Source organism: Parasteatoda tepidariorum, chromosome 1 (genome assembly GCF_982258835.1).
Source record: "Parasteatoda tepidariorum strain Cologne lab strain chromosome 1, Ptep-v5.0, whole genome shotgun sequence".
NCBI lineage: Eukaryota > Metazoa > Arthropoda > Arachnida > Araneae > Theridiidae > Parasteatoda > Parasteatoda tepidariorum.
Window position 1 is genome coordinate 24424146 of NC_141755.1, and position 22098 is coordinate 24446243.

Sequence of the window (22098 nt, forward strand, 5' to 3'; positions counted from 1 at the left end):
TTCTGAAAGCACTAAAATGTTGCTATTTAGCTGCATGGCTACCCTTGAAATTGATAAATTCTTTCGAGAAATGCGAAGGGGTATAAATATGTTATAAAATGAAAAGCTGCACGTGATATTAACATCAGATAAGAGAGTGACACAGTGAATTTTACATTTGCAACTAAAAAACATATCTTTTGATAAAAAAATGTTTATCTAGATCTCTATTTTTAACTGCTAATTTCACGAGATATCTAGGAGAAAAAAAAACGACTTTAAAATAGAAAGATTTTTGTTTTAATTATTGTAGAATATATTTTATTAACGAGTAAAAATAATTGAAAATTAGATGTAATTATCAGCATTAAATTTTTTTTTAAATAAATTAATTTTCAAAAAAGTTGTAGTATAAATTTCTAAATAACTATTGTAAATTGGAGGAACAAGGATACAGCAGTAAGTAATTATTTTGTTTTAAAAAATTTCAATATCTCGAAGAATATTCGTGTTTAAATGACACGTAGTTTTTTTTCTAATATGTTTTAATTAGAAGAAAGGAAAATGAAATTTTGCAGCGAGACGCACCTTTGCATGTTAAAACGTGTTTCACTTCAATCAATAAATATTTTCGTCTAAATATTTTGTTTGATTAATCTTGCTATAGTTGGTTTCCTATTTATAAGATTAGGCAAAATAATGCCAAATCTAAATGTGAATGTTTTTAAAAAAGTTATATGCATTTATGTATATAAATAAATAAAAAGATACTAATAAGCATACCACTAAAAGTCTTAATGTAAAAAAGTCTTAACGGCAAAAAAATATTAAATCCCTCAGCTGCTATGATTCTTTCGTTTCTATTCAAAATTTAGTCTCAAAATTTCCGTTTTAGACAAAAATTTTCCGTTTATTTACTAACGTTTAATTTTTTGAATGAATTATTTAATTTAAAGATCCGTAACCTATCAGGTATTGCATATTAGAATAACCCTTATTCGAAATTATTTTTGAGATAATAGAAAATTTCGATGAGTTATATGAAAACTAGAAAAGCCCATAAGAACGTTTCGAGAGAAGTAGGTAAGTAATTTTTAAAAATTTTTTTTTTAGTTCATTAGAAAATTTATAAACTCACTTCCTAAACTTAAGCACGGAACGGTAAAATTCGAAAAAACAAACAAACAAGTACTACTTAAATTGATAATAAATGCTGCAGGAAAGAAGCAAATATGTTTGTTCGTGAATATCGCTTGCACCATATTTACGTCATTCGTAAAATTTTGCTTAAAATAAAATTAAAAAAAAAATAAAAATAAAAAAACGTCATCAGTAGGGTACGTCATTTTTCCTCATTTTCACACTGAGTGTGCAGAGCATGATCATGCTTGTTACGAGGTGGTCAACTACCTCAGAGTTTATTAAGGTGGTCAACTACCTCAGAGTATCTCCATTTCCCATTTAGAGTAGTTTCTAATTCTATGAGAGTGGCTGGTGGGTGGAAACGAGTACACACAGCTCGGCCGAGGGCATCGCAAACATTTTCAATTCGATTAAGATCCGGTGAGTAAGCCAGTCACTCCATACTCGCAATTTCCTCACTTTTCGACGATCGCAGCTCTATCAAGACATGCGTTGACGTTCCTTAAAACAAAAGTAGAACCAACTGCTGGGCAGCGTGCAGTTTCAGAATGGAGACTGAGACTTCATTCCGATATCGCACAGTCGGCGCGGAACCCCGTCTGCCGCTATGCATGTTGGTGCGATATCCTATTGAATTTTCCGCCCAGACCATGATGCTTTCATTGCAGAGTTGTGATCTGATGTTCAGTGATGTTCTACAACCTATTCCGTGTGCCTTGTTCCCTCCAGACCCTTACACGCTTGTCATCGGGCTGTAGGCCATATATAGACTCATCTTCTGAGTTACATCCTGTATCCCTTGAGTTACGTGGACTCCGAACCTGCTTTAATGACTAAAAAAATTGAGAGAGGACTTTAAAGAGGATTATTAAAAACACTTATTAGTTTCATAAAAGCAACCAAGCTGACTTTCATTACCACCTTCTTTAATTGCGATTCGTTAGATTCCAATGTATTCTTTTGGTTTTTACCTAGCTTAAAAAATTTCTTTCAATTCCTGAAGGGACAATTGTTTTGGCTTTATTTTTGAGAGAGAAAAATATTTATCAAGGACTACGATTATAAATATAAAACATAAGAGTGAAACAAGAGGATACAATTTCACGTCAAAAAGAAAGACTATGGTACAAGTTTGATGCTTCGTTAAACAATACAAGCCTTTTCAAATTAAGTAAGTAATATTGTTATAATTTATTTTACGCTTTTTTACTTGCTCGACACTATAAACATCTTGATTTTGAAGATGGAAGATTAAGCAATCTGTTTTTTCTTTGATAAGGCCAATGTTCTTTGGAGCGAAAAAAAAAAGTGATTTTCAGCTTGTGGTCAGTGGTGATCAAAATAGGATTTGCAACTCTTGAATGATTCTTCTAATAGCTTTTCTGGGTAAACAAGAAAAAAGATTTAAGGTGTTGCCTTCTACTTTGTGTAATCATTCAAATTATTTTTGGCGGGATTGTTTGCGTCCACTTGGGGCATTTACGCCACGTATCATTTGATGTTTAGATGTTATGTTTTATTGATGTCAACTTTTCATGAGTAAGTATATCATATTTTTGAACCTAAATGTAATAACCTTGAATGATATTTCCTCTCCATTTAAATGGAAGATATGATAAAAAGTGTTCCACATTTAATGTTTCATCATTGTATTTGAGTAAAATTATAAAAATTATTAAATATTCCCTGTTTTTAAATTAAGTAACTAGATAATATTAAAAATTTAAATATACGCATTGGCGTTTGATGTTGATAAAATATTATTGATAGATTAACTTCTAAATGACAGGAATTATTTCGAAGATAAAGAAAAATACTAAAAATGAAATGAATAAATAAAAAGAATAAATAAAGAATAAATAAAAAAATAAATAAAAAAATTATGACAAAAGATAAAAGTTTTAGATAAAAGACAATAGCTTGTGAAAGAAAATAGCAAATTTATTAGTGTTTTTATTTTAATTATTTTACTATTATTTTATCTTCTTTATGTAATATAAATATATTATAGTTTGAATATGTCTTAAATTTTGTTTATCATTAATTTCAGTAGAAATTTTAATATTTGTTTTAAATTTTGTTTTATGTCGTAGATCAAATTCAATTGAAAGTACATTCTCAATGATAATAAAAACATTGTAGATAAAAATTAAAGATTTCATAAAGAGCAGAATTAATGAAACAAATGGTTTATTTCAAAATTTTTTAATAAATTAACAATTCATCAACAAGAACAGTTCATATTTTAAATTTAAAGAAACTTTATGGAAAGTTAAAATTTTCTACATATTCAAAGATGAAGCTCCCAAGAAAATTTCTAAATTACAAAAGCATTGAGAGAGAATTAATCGAATATTATATATATAACTTATTCCAATAAGTGTATTTTTCATATTTGAAAATGTACATGTGATATTCTATTACACCATGTAAGGAAGGAACTGCTTTTTTAAAAAAAAAACTTTATTATCACAGAAATATAATGTTTTTAAATTTGTGTCAAGATATGGATGTTGAGTTTAGAAGGGGGTTAAAATCTGATTTACACTTGATCATCAGAGAATATTGAATTTAATTCAACAGATTATTGAAAAAATTCTATAATTTCTGTTACAATGAGATTATTAAATAATTATAGATTAAAATTTGTTTGCTTAGACAGTGATAACATTGCAATCAGTAACAGTAAAAATCTTATGTTAAAAAAAAAGTACTTGCTGAGCCATTTGCAGAATTAAGGGGAAAATCTAGTTTTTGCTAATTTTCCCCAATTATAATGTTTATGATGAGAATGTTTTAAAATGTTTACTTTACAGCTATCACTGGTTTTTTACCTGATTAAAATAATGTTCAAAAAAGGATTACTTTAAAGATACACATAGAAATATTTTATTAAAAATAAAATAAAATAAGACTAGGGAGTTGCACTTCTTAATCGTTCAATCTTGCTAAAAGTTTTTAAAATTTATGAAAATGTATTGGCGATTGCGAAAAAGTATTGGTGCAAAAGTAATTTTCGCTTATGAATTATTTTTACAATAAGTATTAAATGTGCTTGGCAATTCTTTATTAAGTTCTATGCATTTAAAGTCCACAAGTCGTGTGTTCATGATGGGGGAATTGTTTTTGGACGTGTTTACCGTTCAATGAATGTAGAACTCCTATTAAATATCTTTATTTATATTATTTATATTCTTAATTTTATTTTTATTATGCAAAATGAAATATTGCACAATAGGGTAACTTTATATTGTCGGGTGTGGCAAAAAAACGTGGCCGAACAATTTTTTTTATTACTTAATTAAACATTATTGAAAATAAACAAATTAAAAAACATGCAAATAATAATAAGAGTATGTTTTTACTAATATATAAATTTAATTGATTTAAGAGCAGCCGCGGCGATGCAGAGACGCAAACGCTCATTGAAATTTTCAGCAATTTACCTCAGATTTTTTAACCTTTAATCTATTCCATCAGCACCGAAGCAATTGTTTTCGAGAATCCAAACTTTAGTGTAGGCCTTAGACTACAAAATGTATCATATACTGTAATCCATAATATTGAGATCTGGTGAGTAGGGTGGCCATTCTTCAGATGTCATCATCTCCGGAAAATGGGTCTTTTGTGTCTTTTTGGATTTTTGAGATGCTCCTGTTGAAACGTACAGTTTACATCAATGAAGCATTTTTCTGGTTATGGAGGTAAAACAGCTTCTAGAATGTTCCAATGGCAATCTTTTTTTTATCTATTTTTACACCCTCAATTACAAAAAACCAGAGGTATTTTACTGCTTGCACAAATTCCGCCCCAGACTATGACTGACTTTGGATTTTGGCGATGTTCAACAATTGTTGACGTGTTTGGAGCGTCTTTAGACCAGATCCGATTGTTCTGTGAGTTATGAGCTGGTTGGGCGGTAAAGAGCATCTCATTAGGGAAAAGAAATCTATTCCAGGCTGACTTGCGGCCAATGGCTGAAAATTTCCATAATCGTTTATGCCTCTGCATCGCTGCAAAAACACGGCCATTTGAAACCAATTATTAGGTTGTTAAGAAAGTTCTGCAACACCCTTGCAGAAAGATCTCGTTTATAGCAATAACGAATCAAACCCGGAAATGAAGTTTTACCCAAAGTCATTTAGAGCTTATTTATGAATTCTTAAACTAAGAATACCAAAAAAAAAAAAAAAAAAAAAAAAAAAAAAAAGAAAAACAAACAGCAACACAACATGAAAATGCATAAAAGTTGAAATTTTCGCAAGTTCTGCAGAATTGTTTTAACAGCATAATAAATTTATTTATTCGTAGAAGTCTATTTTTTTTGTTATATTTTTTAATTTATTTATTTTTAATAATATTAAATTTTTTTTAATTAAAAATTGTTTATCAGGGTTTTATTACCACACCTTGTGAAGGTTTACCACTCTCAGTTTTAAGACATTGATTTTAAATAATTAATCAAAAGCGAAAGCGTAATTTACGGGCTGACTTGTATTTTTTTAGTCATAATAGCTTTACGGTCATAAATTTATTTTTACAGTCAGACTTTTTAACAATCATTGATTGTAATCTAGAGAGGAAATTTCTTAGAGTGTAATATGCACTCCTCTAATGTAGCAAAAAGAGATGTTGAAAGGAATTAAAAATAATCTATAACCAATGTGAAAAGTTATATGAACTTAACATTGAGAAAAAAAGAAGCATTTAATTAGCTGTAGCTCGAGCTTGGATGCGGTTAGAAAGAATTTCTTTTGTTAAGTTTGTAAGTTCGTCATTGATGTGCATTCAAACGATGGGTAGTCAAATACGAGTGAATACTTAGTTATTTTTATACATTTTTTTGCCATAAAATTGTGTATAAATACACTGGTGGACAAACTTAAGAGATGGAAGACATTTTCCCAAATTTCTCAAAGAATACTTAATATAAATAAATGAAATTTGGTATGTATATAGCTTATTCCATGATAATAAAGTATGCAAAACAAAAATGATTATGGAAAATGATTCAAGATTATAAAAACTAGTGTAAGTATTTTTGTACTAGAGCCTAATATATTTCAGTACTATTTCATAATAGGACATCATTTCTAGACTTTATAGATTTGTTAAAATTTTTATTTTTTTGAGCTTGTATTACGGTGCTTTTGAGTTTTGCAAATTTGGCCAATAATATTATATTAACATCGATCACGTATACATTAGATATAATAATCAACATCATAATGATTTTTGTGGTTCAACCGTAATTTTTTTAAAAAACTATTGCATTTTAGAAAAATTTAACCAGAAAATAATTGTATTCATATTCGTAAAAAAGTACGGAGAAAATTATAATTTTTGTTAAATTCTCTCTTGTGGAACTACCCATGTAAATAAATCACACTTAAGCAAAATAATGATTTTTATGTTAATGACAGGCAAAAATACCTGAATTTTTTTTGTATAGTAATTGAATTATCATATGTGACTTTCTTGTCCAATGAGAAAGCGCTAAACGGTAATATGACAATTATCTTTCTTTATGATATATCGATGGATTTATTCACACCCTTGTGTTATTTTTTTTAACATTGAAACTTACTATACCTTATCTATATATTATGGAATGATTGCTTTATTACATACATTTTTTATAAAGATAAATATATTTATAAAAAAATAAAAATGCGTGCATCATCGTTTGAAATTATTAGTCTTAGATCTTAACGATACTTTATCTGTAAAAGAAACTCTTGTATCCATTTACTAATTTATTTCGTTTGAATAAATTTGAATGTTTAAAAGATTTGCGAAAAAGTATGTACATGCTTCTTTCTCTTTGTGACAATTTAGTTCCTATTTCGAAATTGTTCTAAATGGTTATGATTAAATCTTTAAAAAATGATGATATGTGACAGTGCAAAATTTGCTTATTCTGAAATATTTCGAAACAGTTCTTTTCTATATTCCGTTTTAAACAAGAGATGACTTAAAATCTGTCCTTTTTTAAAAACATCTTTTCAAGAGATGAAGTTCGCATGAAAACGGTAAAATTTAAAAAGCTTAATTAACAATTTTGAATGTTTTTGCTTATTAAGTAAATTCCTTTTTAATTTTCAAAACAAATTAATTTTATTTACTAAATAAAATTTTATTTATTCCACAAAAAATCATCTCTTGTTTAAAACAAATATTTTGAAAATTGCTCCTTTTTTAAAAGGTAAGGAAAGTTGAATTTTACTTTTATCAATTATCTGTATTACAATCTGTAACAAATATATATATATATTTGTGTCTGCATGTATAAATTACTGCATTTCTGAAAGTTTTAATGAAAGTCTTAAAATATTTTAACAATTTTGAAATCTAAAATTTTTCAAAGAAGTCGTAAAAAATAAAAGTGTTTTTTTCATGCACAAAAATAAAATGCAGGTCCATACTAACTTTTTCAAATGATACATTTTTCAGAGGAATTGCAAAAAAGAAAATACTCTTTTAAATGAGAATGCAATGCAGGTGCATGATCAAAGTTTACAAATAACATTAGATAATTTACAGATTTAGATATTTAACATCGTTTGTTCTTCAGTATTATTAAACTTTTTCTTACTTTAAAAACTTCATATGGTGAGGCGTTTTCGGAAAGTTACGATACTTCACCGATCGCAGCAAAAGATAAGTTTTTGAGAGTCCGTTGGCAGCATGGACTGCAATCGTGGACGTTTCGTTTTACCTTGAGGACATTCGTTATTTTTATGGTGAGCCTTGTTTGAGCAGGACGTCTTTATAATGTCTGCTCCTATTCAGACTTCTGCCAGTTGAAAAATGCTTCCCATAATGCGTTTTCGTTATGCAAAAGTTTATGTTTTGTATGGTTGCTAAGAGTCATGAAAAAGGTATACAAAAAGCATACAATTCAGAACAAACGCGGGTGCTGCTGGCAAGCGGAGTTTTCTTGTTCCATGACAAACGCTCCTCTTTACACAGCGCTTCAAACCAAATCACTACTCAGAAGTTTTAAATGTAAAATTTTAGATTAACCGCCATATAGCACATCTTGTGGGGCGAAAATTTCGCGACTACAATGACGTATGGTTCCGACAACAGGTGGCAAAGTCTTATGAATTTGGAATACAAAAGCTTGTACCCAGACTTAAAAAATGCTTTGACAATGGCATCAACTATATTAAACAGGAAGTACCAGTAAGTAATTTGTAATTTACATTTAATAAAATAAAACTCTTTCAAGTGAGTGTACAGTATTGTATCTTTACTTTTCGAAAACGCCTCAAACGCTGTACGGTGCGGTGGACGAGAAAGGCACGAAACATTTACAGGGAATGGTTTCCGATGATACGCACTCCAAATAGGAAAACATTCCACAGTTTGCATCGGTGACTCAGTGAAACGGGATCCCAAGCCGAGTCCAAGCAAGACGCAGGCCATGACAGGAATGTCATGATGCCGCAAAAGTAGAGGGCATTCCACGTAGGTTGGATGATCAATCGGGATGTAGCATGCGAGCAGTTGCGTGAGCTGTCAACGTGACCCTAAAGAATGTTTGGTGTCTTTATCTACCAAATATTATTTTTCACACGATAGGGTGCATGAGGAAGGAATGAACCTTTTCGTATGCAAAAGGCACAAGCGTTGTCAATGGCGGATTATCAGCTACATGTTGGTTTCGCACCATGGTTCCTTCAGCAAAATGCAGCCCAGCCAGATTTTGGCACACATGTTATGATGTGTTTACCAACGTTTTTAATACCTACAACTCACACGTGCGAGCATCTACTAATATACATGCCACGCATCCTCTGTCGCTTCAGCAGCGGTTCTCCGTAAACATTTGGGTAGAGATTCTTCATGACCATTTGATTGGCCCATACCTTCTGCCACATCGTCTAGGTGGCGAATCGTATCACACATTCATACGAGAGGAGTTGCCGGAGCTGTTACCGCCGATTCATTAGGTCGTGATGTATTAGGTCGATGATTAGATTTCAGCACGATGGATTGCCAGCACACTTAAACTTGATTGAGCAGAACCCTTTCGATGCAACGTTCCCAGGGCGATGTATTGGTCAAAGTGGTCCCACATCTTAGCCATCAAGATCTTTTGATCTCTCGTGTTAGGATTTATTCCTGTGGGGTCACATGAAAAGCCTTATCTTTGACTGTCCCATTGAGAGCGATATGGATTTAGTGAACCGGTTCACCATTGTTGCCAGCGATATTAGAAAAATTCTTGGCATTTTTTGCTAATTTACGTCACTCCCTACACCGCAGGTGTGCAGAGTGCATTGCAGCTGGTGGAAGATACATACATACATACATGCATGCATGCATACATACATACATACATACATACATACATACATACATACATACATACATACATACATACATACATACATACATACATACATACATACATACATACATACATACATACATACATACATACATACATACATACATACATACATACATAAGTACATACGTACATACATACATAAAAATCTGACGAACGGCTGCTGAGGAGGATGGGATTAAAAGCATCATAATAAGTAAGATTACTGAATTAAACTTGAAGATCTTTTTAATAGTTGTTTTTCAATTAGTCAGAATTTCCTTTACTAATCAAATAGGTTTTCATTATTTTAATTTCGGTAGGAAATTCGTCAGATTTTGGTCATCATTTTTTCCCTTTATTTAAACATCAACGTATTTTCAGTACGTTCTTTTTACTTCATTTGTGACTTGGATTCAAGGAGGAATTAAAACATAAAAATCAGTTTGGTAGCGGAATTGAATTCGGTATTTTTTACAGCCTCTTTCTACTTCTCAAAGTTTTCACCAGCAATCAAACAAATTTTAACCTTTATAATCTTGCTAATGATTCATCAGATCCTTATAACGGTTTTTTCCCCTCAACATTTTCTAAACATAGTGTCTTTCGCATATACCTTTCATTTCATTTTGCACAAGGATTCCAAAAGTATATTTTAAAAGAGAGTATTTTGGGGCACTTTATGTAAGTATTTAGCATGTAATTGTTTGGAATAAGGAATAAAATTTATTGCCGCAAAAAAACTTTACACGCAATGCAATACATGCATAATAACTGTATTTCCAGATCCGAATGTTAATATAAGTATAGTATATGAAAGTAAATATTTAAAAATTGTTGTTTTTGTTGTAACAATTAAGTATAAATTTCATATTGTAATTTCTTAGAGTTCCAAAATGATGAAAATTTTGGGAAGATTGGCTTTGATACTAATTGTGTCATGTCATGCCAAGGCTAAAGATTCCAAACAGCCACATATTGTGTTCATGATTGTAGATGACCTGGTAAGTGAAGTATTAAAAATTCAAATTAAATGATTTCCTTAAACATGTGATCCATTTTTCCAAATCTCTTTCTTTGTCACATACTTGTTTTTGCTATCAAACACTACTTATATAGGACTAAAACTGATGGGAAACACATGAATATGTATAAAAACTTTTTAAGACACAATATGTAGAAAAATACTATACTTTTTGATGAGGATATATGAGTCTCTCTTTATTAGGTAGTTATCTGATGAAGGTAAGATTATTCTTGTCGAAATGCGCAGTTTTATTTTTCTTTAAAATGTGTTTTACGAATTTTTACACATTTTAGTTTGCAGTATAATATCGAAGTCCCATTTTTTTGAATCTTTTGTGTGTTTTAAGTCGTAATTAAAATACGAGTTTTATGTTTGCGTAGAAGTAGAGGAGCATGCTGGCAAAAGGATAGGCTGGCATAACTCGCATATTTTCTAACACAGTAACAAGGGAGGGTTAGTGTAACCAATACTGTCAGATCATTTGAGGTGCTTCACTAACTACTGAAGTGTTAGTGTGGTCTCGGCAACTGAAAAAGAGAATATGTACACCGAAGAGCCATTACATTATGACCACCCTCCATCTATAACAATGGGCTCGCCCAGGTTTTCATGGTTTCTCGCCCAGAAACAATGTTTTCATGGGGCACATTAGGATCCATAATCCTCATGAAACAATCCCTGACGTCTGTAAGCTACTTGAACATAGTTGCAGACTAGGTGGTTCACCCATTCATGACAATAGTTTTTCCTGCTGGGGAAGGTGTTTACCAACAGGATAATGCACCACGTGATAAGGGTCGAATCGTCGAGAAACATTCCAGTGACTTTCAAGTCATGTCTTGGCCCCCAAATTCACCTGACCTTAATACAATAGAGCATTTTTGGTCCTACTTGAAAAACCAAATTCGTGCTGCCACGCTCCCTCACAATGTGAGGGAATTGCAGGACCAGTTGGTGAGTGCTTGGTACCAGATACCTCAGACTACCTATCAGCACCTTGTGGAATCAATGCCACGGCGGGTGCTAGCAGTTTTGAGGGCTAAATGTGGTCCTACATGCTATTAGCAGCGTAGTCATAATGTAATGGCTCTTCGGTGTATATATTATCATCTAAAATCTAAAGATTTCTTTAGCTGTGATGGCTCAGGGATAGAATACTTGCCTTCCAATGAGATGGTTCGAATCCCAGCAATGGCTGGTCGATACGAATTCCGCTTTCTGCTTGCACCGACCACAGCGCTGACGTAAATTATTCACAGTAGTAGTCGGATCATGGGTTAAAGTCCCCTTGCCGTCAGGATAACTTTGGGAGATTTTCATGAGTTTCTTCTCCATGTAACGCAAATGCGGGTTAGTTCCATCAAAAAAGTCCTCCACGAAGCCAAATAAATTATAGGACTACGGAGTTGAACATTAGTAGTGGTAAACCCAAAAAAATTGGGTTGGCTGCTCAACGACGGTTATAAAATTAAAATTAGAGATTTAGTTGCTCTTAACATTTTAAGGCGATTTCAATAGTTTAAATGTTCCTGATATGAATTTAGGAATTATTATTAGACAATGAGGTGGTCATCTTGGTGAAACAGCTCCTCTCCTGCAAGTTGGTATGGGGCAGGGGATAATTTTTATCAAACTTTTAAAAGTCGATTTTAGATGTTAATTCCAATTTTTTTGTAAGGATTTTATTAACTTTTTCTTAAAAGTACTATTTGACCATTAAGGTACCATTTGAGGCTTTTTATTTGATGTCATGATAGAAAATCTATCATTGAACATCTGTCCTCATAGAAATTTATTATTTGTCCTATTTCAGGAGGACATGGGGAAAAGAGTTGTTAGTTGGTCCCGTTTTAGGTGGAGTGTCTTTTAGATCGCTATAGTTTACTCATAAACTCGCACTACTTTTTTTTTAATTAAAAAAAAACGTCACTAAGTTGACGATTAAAGAAAAATAACCCTTTATATTCAATAAAGCTATTTCTAATAATCATAATTTTCCGGACAAGTGTACTCCATGTAATGGCCTTTAATCTTAAAATACGTCAGATATTTTTTCGTAGAAACAATTTTTACATGCAAAAAACATCAAACAGTTTTGTAAATCTATATACATTTAAAAATTCAATACAAAATTTTTACGTTTAAAGCTATTATAACTTCTAAACTATTAGTCATATCGTTTCGAATTGGGAGTCATTCGATTCGGAAGGAAGGAAATACATTGGCAAGAATACCATATTTTACCAATTTGTTACTTCATTATCCTCTCTCACTCGAAGCTCAAAAGTGTGCAACTTTTTATCACTTACTACGATGAGGGTATTTAGTGGTTGGAACTTAACTTTTTTTGGATCTCAGGTTTAAACCTTATTATTACTGTATTTGTGACCCTTGTAACGCATCAAGCTATATTAATAAACAGTTCTTTGTTTTATTAAAAAAAACATTTATTTCACATGACAACAAATACAGTAACGACATTAAATTACCCGTTGCGGGTTAATAATAATCTTTCAATAAAATGTAGAAAATCCCGTAATGGGTAAGGATAAACTTACAAATTCCAAAAACCAAAAAATACTCCAAAATATCAACAACTCTCTGTTGTTCTAATTTTATCGTCTGCTTTTATTTTTTAAATTTATCTCTTTATGCGTTTATTTTATTTTATTTATGCTCTTGCTGGCCCGTTATTTTTTAATATTTTTTGACTTTATACCCTGTATGACCCTGATATTGCGTTAAACATTTCTTTCTTCAGCAGCATAACCTGTATTTTAATGTCTTTAAATTTATCAGACCACCAGTGTAAATATTTTTCTTATGATTCTCGAAGAAAAGATTTTTGTGTTATTTTTTTTTGTTAATTTGGCGTTACAATTATGATGGTACATTTTTTTTACTCATAAAATCGTCTCAGCATATTTGATGTATATTTTTAGGGGTTTAGTGATGTTAGTTTTCATGGATCCAAACAAATACCGACACCCAACATTGATGCTATAGCGAGAGATGGGATTATATTGAACAAGTATTACGTCCAATCAACATGTTCTCCATCTCGTGGATCTTTAATGACAGGAAAATATCCCCTACGAATTGGTAAGGAGGCTTTTTATGAGTTTTAAGAATTAGAGGAATGATCTCCACTCCATTTTCTTGCATTTCCCATTTGTCTTCCATTCCATTTGTATTTCCATTTGTATTCTACCAACAATGCATGAAATGCATGTCAGCATTCTATAGAATTACTAGCCATTTTATGCAATAACCACTGCTCTTTGAACAAGATATCTAAAAATAGTGATAGTGAAGATGTTATGATTTACGATTACTATTTCTTTAAAAAAAATTTGGAAAAATTATAATCAAAACCTCTGGGGGTATTGGATTGGAGATCGATCGCTCTCTGATTCAGGCCAAAATTACGATCTGTGGATGAATGAATGGATGTATGAATGGGTCCGCCCTATAAACGGGTGCGACGCATGGTGTGGCAGAAGTCGAATTCTTGGCCTTAGATGGCGCCACTGAAAAACAAGAAACGCATACTCTGCCTTAAATTTGCTCGGTTTCACCAAGCAGACTTGCCCGTGTGGCAAGTGACATTAGAACCAACCAACCAACGAAAAATTATGAAAGGTTCATAAAATATGAAAAAAATTATGAAAGAAAAATTACAATAAAACAATGAAAACTGATATTATAAAATTTTTATTCAAATAAAAGAGAGTTGTTTAAAAGACTTAAATTTTTATTTCTCACAGATACTGAAATATTTTAACAATAAAAGGCAATCATCCAGCTATTTATATTATTTTTTTTGGCAGTTATATTTACCCAGTAAGTACAGAAAATTAAGTCTTTTAGCAAGTGGTACGATTTAAGGAACCAGTTGTCTAATTTGTAACACCTGCTTCCTAAACAGTACCATCCTCAATTGTTTATGATTAAGTGAATAACTGTACCATTGGTACACCCAAGCACTCGTTTAATAGCATAATAAGAAAATTGATATTAAATTTTTTAACCATTACAATTATAGTAACAGCATTATAAGCTTACAAAATGCTACTGATACATGGCGTTACATGTTAAAATGTTCAAGGGTGACTTTTATATCTGCTGCTTTTTTAGACTTCATTTTTTGGGGTATATAATCAACTTTCCTTATGTTTTAGAAATGGGGAATCGACTCGCTTGAAGCCTTTAATTGAGAAGTTAATTAATGATTGATGCATCAGAATAGCTAAATGATGTTAAACATTGTTCTCAATTGTTGCAGCCTTATTATAAGCTTCCGTTACAAAAAATGAGAAATTTATAAATGGGTGAAAGTTAATTCAGAAATTTTTTACAGCCGCATTTCAATTGGCAGGAAATTTGTTTATCCTAAATCGAACTGGTACTATTTATCAATGCACACGATGTACGATTTTGCAAGTTCATAACGTTTTAAACAAAGTGTTATTCTAAGTCTTAGACAAGAGTTAACTACCAAAGAAACAAGTAGAGCCTGAATAAGTCATTTAAGAATTAAACGATGCATTAATTAATCTGTACATTAATTTAGTTCTGCTACATCTTTATTTTGGATGCTCAAAAATAGCATTAAAAATTTGTAAAGCTGATAAACTTAAATGAAAACGTAACGCAAGAACACGGCGACTTGATTCTTACGAATGGATCTCCATATGAAAAAAAAACTAATTTACCCTCTAAAGCAACGTTTCTTCATAAAATTTGAGGTGGTATGATTTACGCAATTTTTCTCTACATAAAAAAAAAATACTTTTTTCATTATTAAAGAAAACCAAATAAAATATAAACATTGCTCGTTATATCAAGAAATTTCTATCAATAAATTGAAATAAATCACAATCATACTATTTAAAACTATGAAATTATCATATTTCATAATTAGCCGATTTGTCATTAGATAATCTATATAATGCCTAGGTAATGTGATTAACGTGTAATAATTTCATACGTTGTCGGCTAATTTAAAATGGCTAGGTATTTTATACAATTCTATTTTATGGGAGTTGCTAGCTCAATGATAAAATTAATAAAACAAAGCACAAATAATTAAATGGATTTTTTTAGTCTGTTTGAGTTTAAAAATTTCAACTGTATATGTCTAGAAATCCACGTTTTTCTAAATGAAAATGTTTTTAGTTAAATAAGATCAGGTCCGAAAGCATTAAAAACTGTTGCGATTGTATTATTATAAGAAAAAAAATCTCTTCCGTATACTGTATGAACCTATAGCACCATTCGGCTTGACCTATTGACACACCGTGTTATTTATAAATATGAGCTCAAGATTGTGATGATTAAAAACAAATAAACACTCTCGCTTATACTTACAGTGAACAAAGTTTAAGATTTTTCAATAGCAAAATCTACTTTTCTCATAGGGAATGTAGTTTCAACCTGAATTGAAACGATGCTAGACAGGGATAAAGAGAGATAGATATCCAGCATGCAATTTACTTTCTTCCTGTTCTTGTCAAAAAGCGTTCTGCAGAGCTGAATTGCAAATTCGTCGGAAACATCTTAAGTACTTTTCTCTTCGACGGTGCTTAGCAGACTTATTTTTAAGTAAAAATGTAATTTTAACTCCCTTTTATTTTTTTTTACTGCGAGGATCACGTTAAAAAACAGATGCAGTTAAAATTTTTTTACTACAACTGTAACCGTGACAGCTTCACCGTTAAAAATCATCATAAACTCAAGCGCATACCTTTAAATATCACGATATAAAATTTCACTTGAATTAATTACGCGGGCAAGCCACCAGGGTTTCAAGTGTAAGGAAATGTATTTTCAGAGCGAGTATGAAAACCACGAGAAAAAAGAAAAATTCTCAAACCAGGATGTCCTAAATCACTGTAGGATTCAACTGGTGTGTAAAAACTTTGATGTTGAATATATATACATATATATTATTATTCAATTCAGCTTTGAGCGACTTGTGAAGAATTTTTATTCGATTCAGATAAAATCCATATCTACACATTAAAATTAGTACTTAGTAAATAATTTCAAAATGTTACAAACTAATATAGATCGTTTTAAATAGGATTTCAGGATGATGTTATTACTGTAGCTTCTCCTTGGGGTTTGCCATTAAAAGAAAAAATTCTACCTCAGTATTTGAAGTCTTTGAATTATGCGACACATGCAGTGGGCAAAGTAAGTACATTTATTTAATTTACGCAGGGTAATCGAAAAATGATGTCGGAATTACAAATTGAATTAATTAATGCGCACAAATTTGTTATTAAAATATTCAGAGAAGTTTCAAGTTAACCAGTTCATACGCTTCGTGCACCATTAATCGTTAGATAGATATTAGGACGATAATCCCCCTTCCTCGATGTTCTGTAGAGCATCTTCGTATAAAATATAGTCTCGTTTGTGGCTACGATCTATTTATTTATTTAGTGACTGTTATTAATGATTATTACACTGTCTATAATGATCTTAAGAAAATTCTTGCGATGTGCGTTTCGATGCATACATTATTAATTTCTCGATAGATATCAACACGATAATCTATCTTCCTCAATCTTTCGAGGAGCATCTCTGGAATACAATTTTTTTTGAGGCTATGATTCGATTTATGTGGCTGATATCAATAATTGTTCACATCTTAGGAGCACTCTGCTATCGTGACTTCAAATTGGTGTATCACTAGTTATCAATAGATAGAAAGACGATAAGCCATATCCTTCAATGTCTTGTGAAGTGTATCTAAATATTAGTTTCTTTTGAAGTATGAGTTGATTATTTTTTTATGTGGCTGATTTTCTTAGCTGAGCTATTTTTTAGAAGGCTGAACTAATTGGCTAATTTTTAAAGTATTTAACTGTCCACAATGATTTTAAGAATATTCTTTCATTATACGTTTTGATTTGCGCAGAATTAGTCGCTCGATATTCAAATCTATTTACCTTCCATGTCTTGGGAAGCATCTTTGGAGAATTGCTGCTCTTTGATTTGATTATTTTAAGTGGCTGTTATCAATAATTGTTTCTTTGTCTACAATGGTCTTAAAACCACTCTTTGCGTTGATATGCATCCCCAGAAAAATATCAGAAAGATTATATCGGTGGTTCGAGGAGACTAAGCAATCGGACATATGGTCCATTTGAGTTGAGGAACATCTTGGTTAATGTTTATTGCATAGGAAAAATTGCTGGACAGAAAAAAAAAACATTTTTTCACTAAATTTCAACGCAAGAATTATTTCCATAAATATAAAATTTTGTTTTTAATGAGAATACAAAATACTTGATATTTTTTCGATAACTCTGTATAGCAAAATTTTGCTTTACAATTTTCTTCTTAAAATAATATGAATTTTTTCTTCTTTTAGTGGCACTTGGGATTTTTCAAGGAAGAGTATCTTCCTTTGAAGCGAGGTTTTGATTCCTTTTTTGGTTACTATTCTGGTGTAGAAGATTACTTCACACATTTGGCTAAAGAAGTAAGAAATTTTGTACATAGATTATCAAAATTCAGCTTGTAGAGGATTTTTACAATGTGTTTCCTGTAACTCCTTATGTTTATACTTTAATATATAGAATAATATATTAGTATTTATGTATGTAAAATAGTGTCAAGGTCAAAATAATTCTTATATTAATATTAAATGCAACATTATTAAAGCATAATTATTTTTAACAAATTGAAAAAGATAAAAAACAGTTCCATTTTTGTATTACCTGAGACAAGAAATGTAGGGTGAATTTTTATACGGCCTTATGTGCCTTATGAAAATATTTCATGTGCCTTATGAAAATATTTTGCATCACTTTTCACTTTTTCGTTTAGCGAAAAGGGAATCATTCTATACATTTCAAACAATGTTTTCTCAAAAATTTATTTTGTGTAAATATTTTACAAATTTTTATTTTGGGTCTCAATGTTCAAGGTTTGCTGGTAAGTTTCTAATTTTGTGTCTCTAACTATGTTTGCTGGTAAGTGGTAGTGATATAAAATTAGTTTATAAAATTTAGGAAACAATATATGTTTTCATTATCATCAAATAACCGATCGAGTCATAATGTTATGAAAATCAGGCGAAGTTTTTAACAAACATTTAATGTGACTAAAAAACCGGGGAATATCTCAAGTTAAAGTTAGTTTAAAGAAAAATTGAAAAACGACAAGAAGCGTGAACGATTATCGTGAAGGAAACTAAAGACCACCACATACATTAGTCACTGACGATAATGTCTAGGCAATCCAACAGGAGAGTCAAATGCGGTCTCCGTCGCCTGTCAGGAAAATTGCACTTGAGGGTGGACTACGAAAATTCTCGATGCATGAAATCACGAAAAAGATTTTATACCCAGTTGTATCCATTTCCAATTCAGTGTTCCCAACCTCTCAATATTTTCACCGCACATCAAAGAACGAATTGCCTTAAAACATTAATGGTAGCCACATTGATGTGGGATCCATTTGGTTTTCCGAAGAAGCCCATTTTTTACATGGTCGGCTTTGTGAATAAAAAATTGTCATTTTGGGAAACAGAAAATCCCCACATGTCTGTCCAATCATCATTACATTCACCAAAAGTCACGGTATGGGCCGGGACCATTGGATTTTTTCTATACCGTACAGTAACCGTAGAACTATATTGATGAGGCCAAGCACAATGCTTTGGTTGATTCAAATGGTCCATCGTGGGTTATGCTAGATGGTGCTAGACCCCATCGAGCTGCTGCTAAATTTGATTTCTTGTAGGAACATTTTAATGATCGTGTCATTGTTCGAAATTTAACGAACGATACAGAAAAAAGCATGGTGCCGACCGGACTGTTTAGGAGTCTGGGAATTGGTCTTGCATCGGAAAGGTGCTGGGTTCAAATCCCGGGCAAGGCATGGCTGTTATTTCATTCTCTGTACTATCTGTCCATACTGTGGGACCAACGTTGGCCCACCTAATATTGCGCTCCTGAACGAGTGGTCGACAAATCTGCCCTGTAAAATGTCTGAATTAACGAAATATTAACACTGGTGAACATTGGAAATAAAAAAAGCATGGACTGGCCTTTCTATTCACCGTATTTAAATTCTTGTGATTTCTTTGTTTAGGCGCAATTGAAGGAGGAGTGTACCAATGGAAGATCCAAACCATTGTGGACATTTGTAATTAAGTTTTTGATGCGTATTTTTTGTGACTACGACATATTATTGCTGCAAAGGGTGGATGGATTGAAAGTATTGTTACTTAGCTTTTTAGCCGCCAGCGTAATCTAGTGCCGAAATTTCAAACCATTTTTATCACTATGTATTTTCAAAAATTTATTGTTTTTCTAATAATAATGCAATAAGTGGCTCATTTTTATCTCAAACCGTGTTTTTTTTTATTTAAAATAAGCCATTCATTTAATGGACACCCTGTTTGTATATGTGTGCATATACTTATTGATTGACATTTCTTTATAGCTTTAGTGTTGCTTAACATAATTTTTTTAATGCAAATTAACATCTTTAAACAATTATAAATTATGAATAGCAACTAATCTAACATTTCTATAATTAGTATAAATGAAAGAAAGTTAATAAGTAAGTTCATTCCTTTTTTATCATTTTAGTCCAACAATTTTACTGGTCTGGATCTTCATGACGGTGATGAAAATGCCTGGGGTTATGAAGGCGAATATGGAACGGAATTATTTACAAGAAAAGCCAAAGAAGTTATCACGGAGCATAATACAACAAAGGTTTGAGTTCCTTTAATAATTTTTTACGTGATCGCTGATATTGTATAACTTTAATTTTTACTTAAATTTTTTTTAGCATTATTGCTTGCTACATAGTACGGTTATCTCTATTAACATCTTTCCATGAATCGTATATAGTATGAATTGCACTCACTGTAAAAAGGTTTCTCAAAATGTTCCAAATAGTTCCGAAATGAGAAATAGACGAATTTGAAAACCCCATTCATACAAAATTCAATATGAGCCAAATGTATTAAAACTTTAAAAGCTGTAATTGTGATTTTCAATTTTGATAAAAATAACATAATATATGACTTAATGTATACTATTTACCTTAACATTAAACTATTTTAACGAAAAAAACCTTGGCACCTTCCATTTAAATTCTGTTATACTACGTTTGTTAAAAGGGACATCCAAAAATTTATTTCATTTTATCCCAAATCCCATATAACTCATTAATTAACTTCAGAATTTTTTTTAGTTTAATTTTATTTTTAAAATACTATACCCTAATCAACACTACTACAATCCATGCTTTCTATGCGTTTCATTTTCTAATTTAAATTGATTCATTTTGTAAAGTAATAAATTTTTTTAAACATATTTTTGACAATTTAGGTTTTTATTATTTTACTAAATTCATTAATTTCTGAACAGTTATTCAAAATCTCGGTTTTTTAATAAATGTAAATTGTGTCCTTCCAAAACTATTTAAATGGTTTAATTCACAATATCAATAAAATTTATATTAATTAAAATTTCTTTTTTAATTACAAATATTAGGTGATAGAAATTGTTGTTTTTTTCGGAGGAATGCCCATTCAATAAAACTTACCATTAGGACAAATGTGATCCGCATTCAATTCATGGTATGCAAAATAGTAAAAAAACTAAAACCATGTGGCTTACACCACTGTGCTACATTTACCATGTTATATGGCTGTAGTTACCAAAATAGCTTAAAAGTAACACTGGATGACGAAACTTTTCGTTTGGGAATGAAACTGAAGTTATTGGGTTATTAGTTTAGTAAGTCCACTTTTTAAAAATTGTCCCTGTTAGTTTTTTTACAAGAAAAATTTGTGAACGCTCCTCCCTCGGCATTCACTGTTTTATTAATATTATTATTTTCTTTTTAAAAAAAATTACCTTTTTTTTTAAAAGAGTGAATAAGCTTACCTTTTGACTGAGATACCTTGGTTCAATCCATGTGGCACGTTAGACTATGTAATACATATTCAGAAACAATATTAAAAAATGTATGTTATTCAATTCAGCAATTGCATTATTTTCTTTAGTATTTTAAATGAAAAATGTGTTTTTTTTTAAGGATAAATAGATTTATAAATTAAGTGAAGTGTTGTAAAACATGAAATTTAATGATTCTTACTACACACAATTATTTATTGAATCATTATAGATGAATTATTATAGATGAATTTTTTTAACATCTATCATTACTGACTTTTCAAAATGAAATATGGTTATTTTTTTCAATAACTCATAAGAAATTAAATTTATTAAAGGATAGATCAAGCTATAGCTGGGTTAAATATAGTGTGATACTTCCAAACTGGTTTAAGGAAAAATAAAAACTGTTTTATTTTCACTATCAACATTTGAATATAAGAAATTTTTATAATTGCATCACTCAAAATTATTCACTATAGAATATTAAAGCATTTAAAACAAGCAGAAACAATCTTAATATGTTATGTGTATAAAAAATTTTCTTCATACTCATGATTTCTTGAAAAAAAATTTATGTTAGATAAAATTTAATAATTCTCTTAATATTTAAAGACACAGAATTTTTTTTTTTTTAATCTTTAGGAGTGAATTAGATATCTTATTTCAAAAAGATC

At 30.8% G+C, this 22098-nt stretch overlaps 1 protein-coding gene across 3 annotated transcripts in view; it reads left to right on the top strand.

Moving 5' to 3' along the window:
- The first annotated feature begins 239 nt into the window (after window positions 1-239).
- Window positions 240-22098, top strand: part of LOC107437881 (arylsulfatase B) — a 39064-nt gene continuing 17205 nt past the window's right edge. Inside the window, exons 1-6 of one of the 3 annotated variants that reach the window (XM_087160342.1) lie at window positions 240-438; window positions 10348-10464; window positions 13430-13589; window positions 16573-16685; window positions 17872-17982; window positions 20102-20230. In XM_087160342.1, coding sequence (XP_087016468.1) covers window positions 10357-10464; window positions 13430-13589; window positions 16573-16685; window positions 17872-17982; window positions 20102-20230 — 621 coding nt within the window. In that variant the 5' untranslated portion in view covers window positions 240-438; window positions 10348-10356. Of the gene's footprint in view, window positions 439-2401; window positions 2662-7109; window positions 7328-10347; window positions 10465-13429; window positions 13590-16572; window positions 16686-17871; window positions 17983-20101; window positions 20231-22098 lie in introns of those variants that run through there. The other 2 variants (XM_087160343.1, XM_087160341.1) reach the window with 2 other exon arrangements.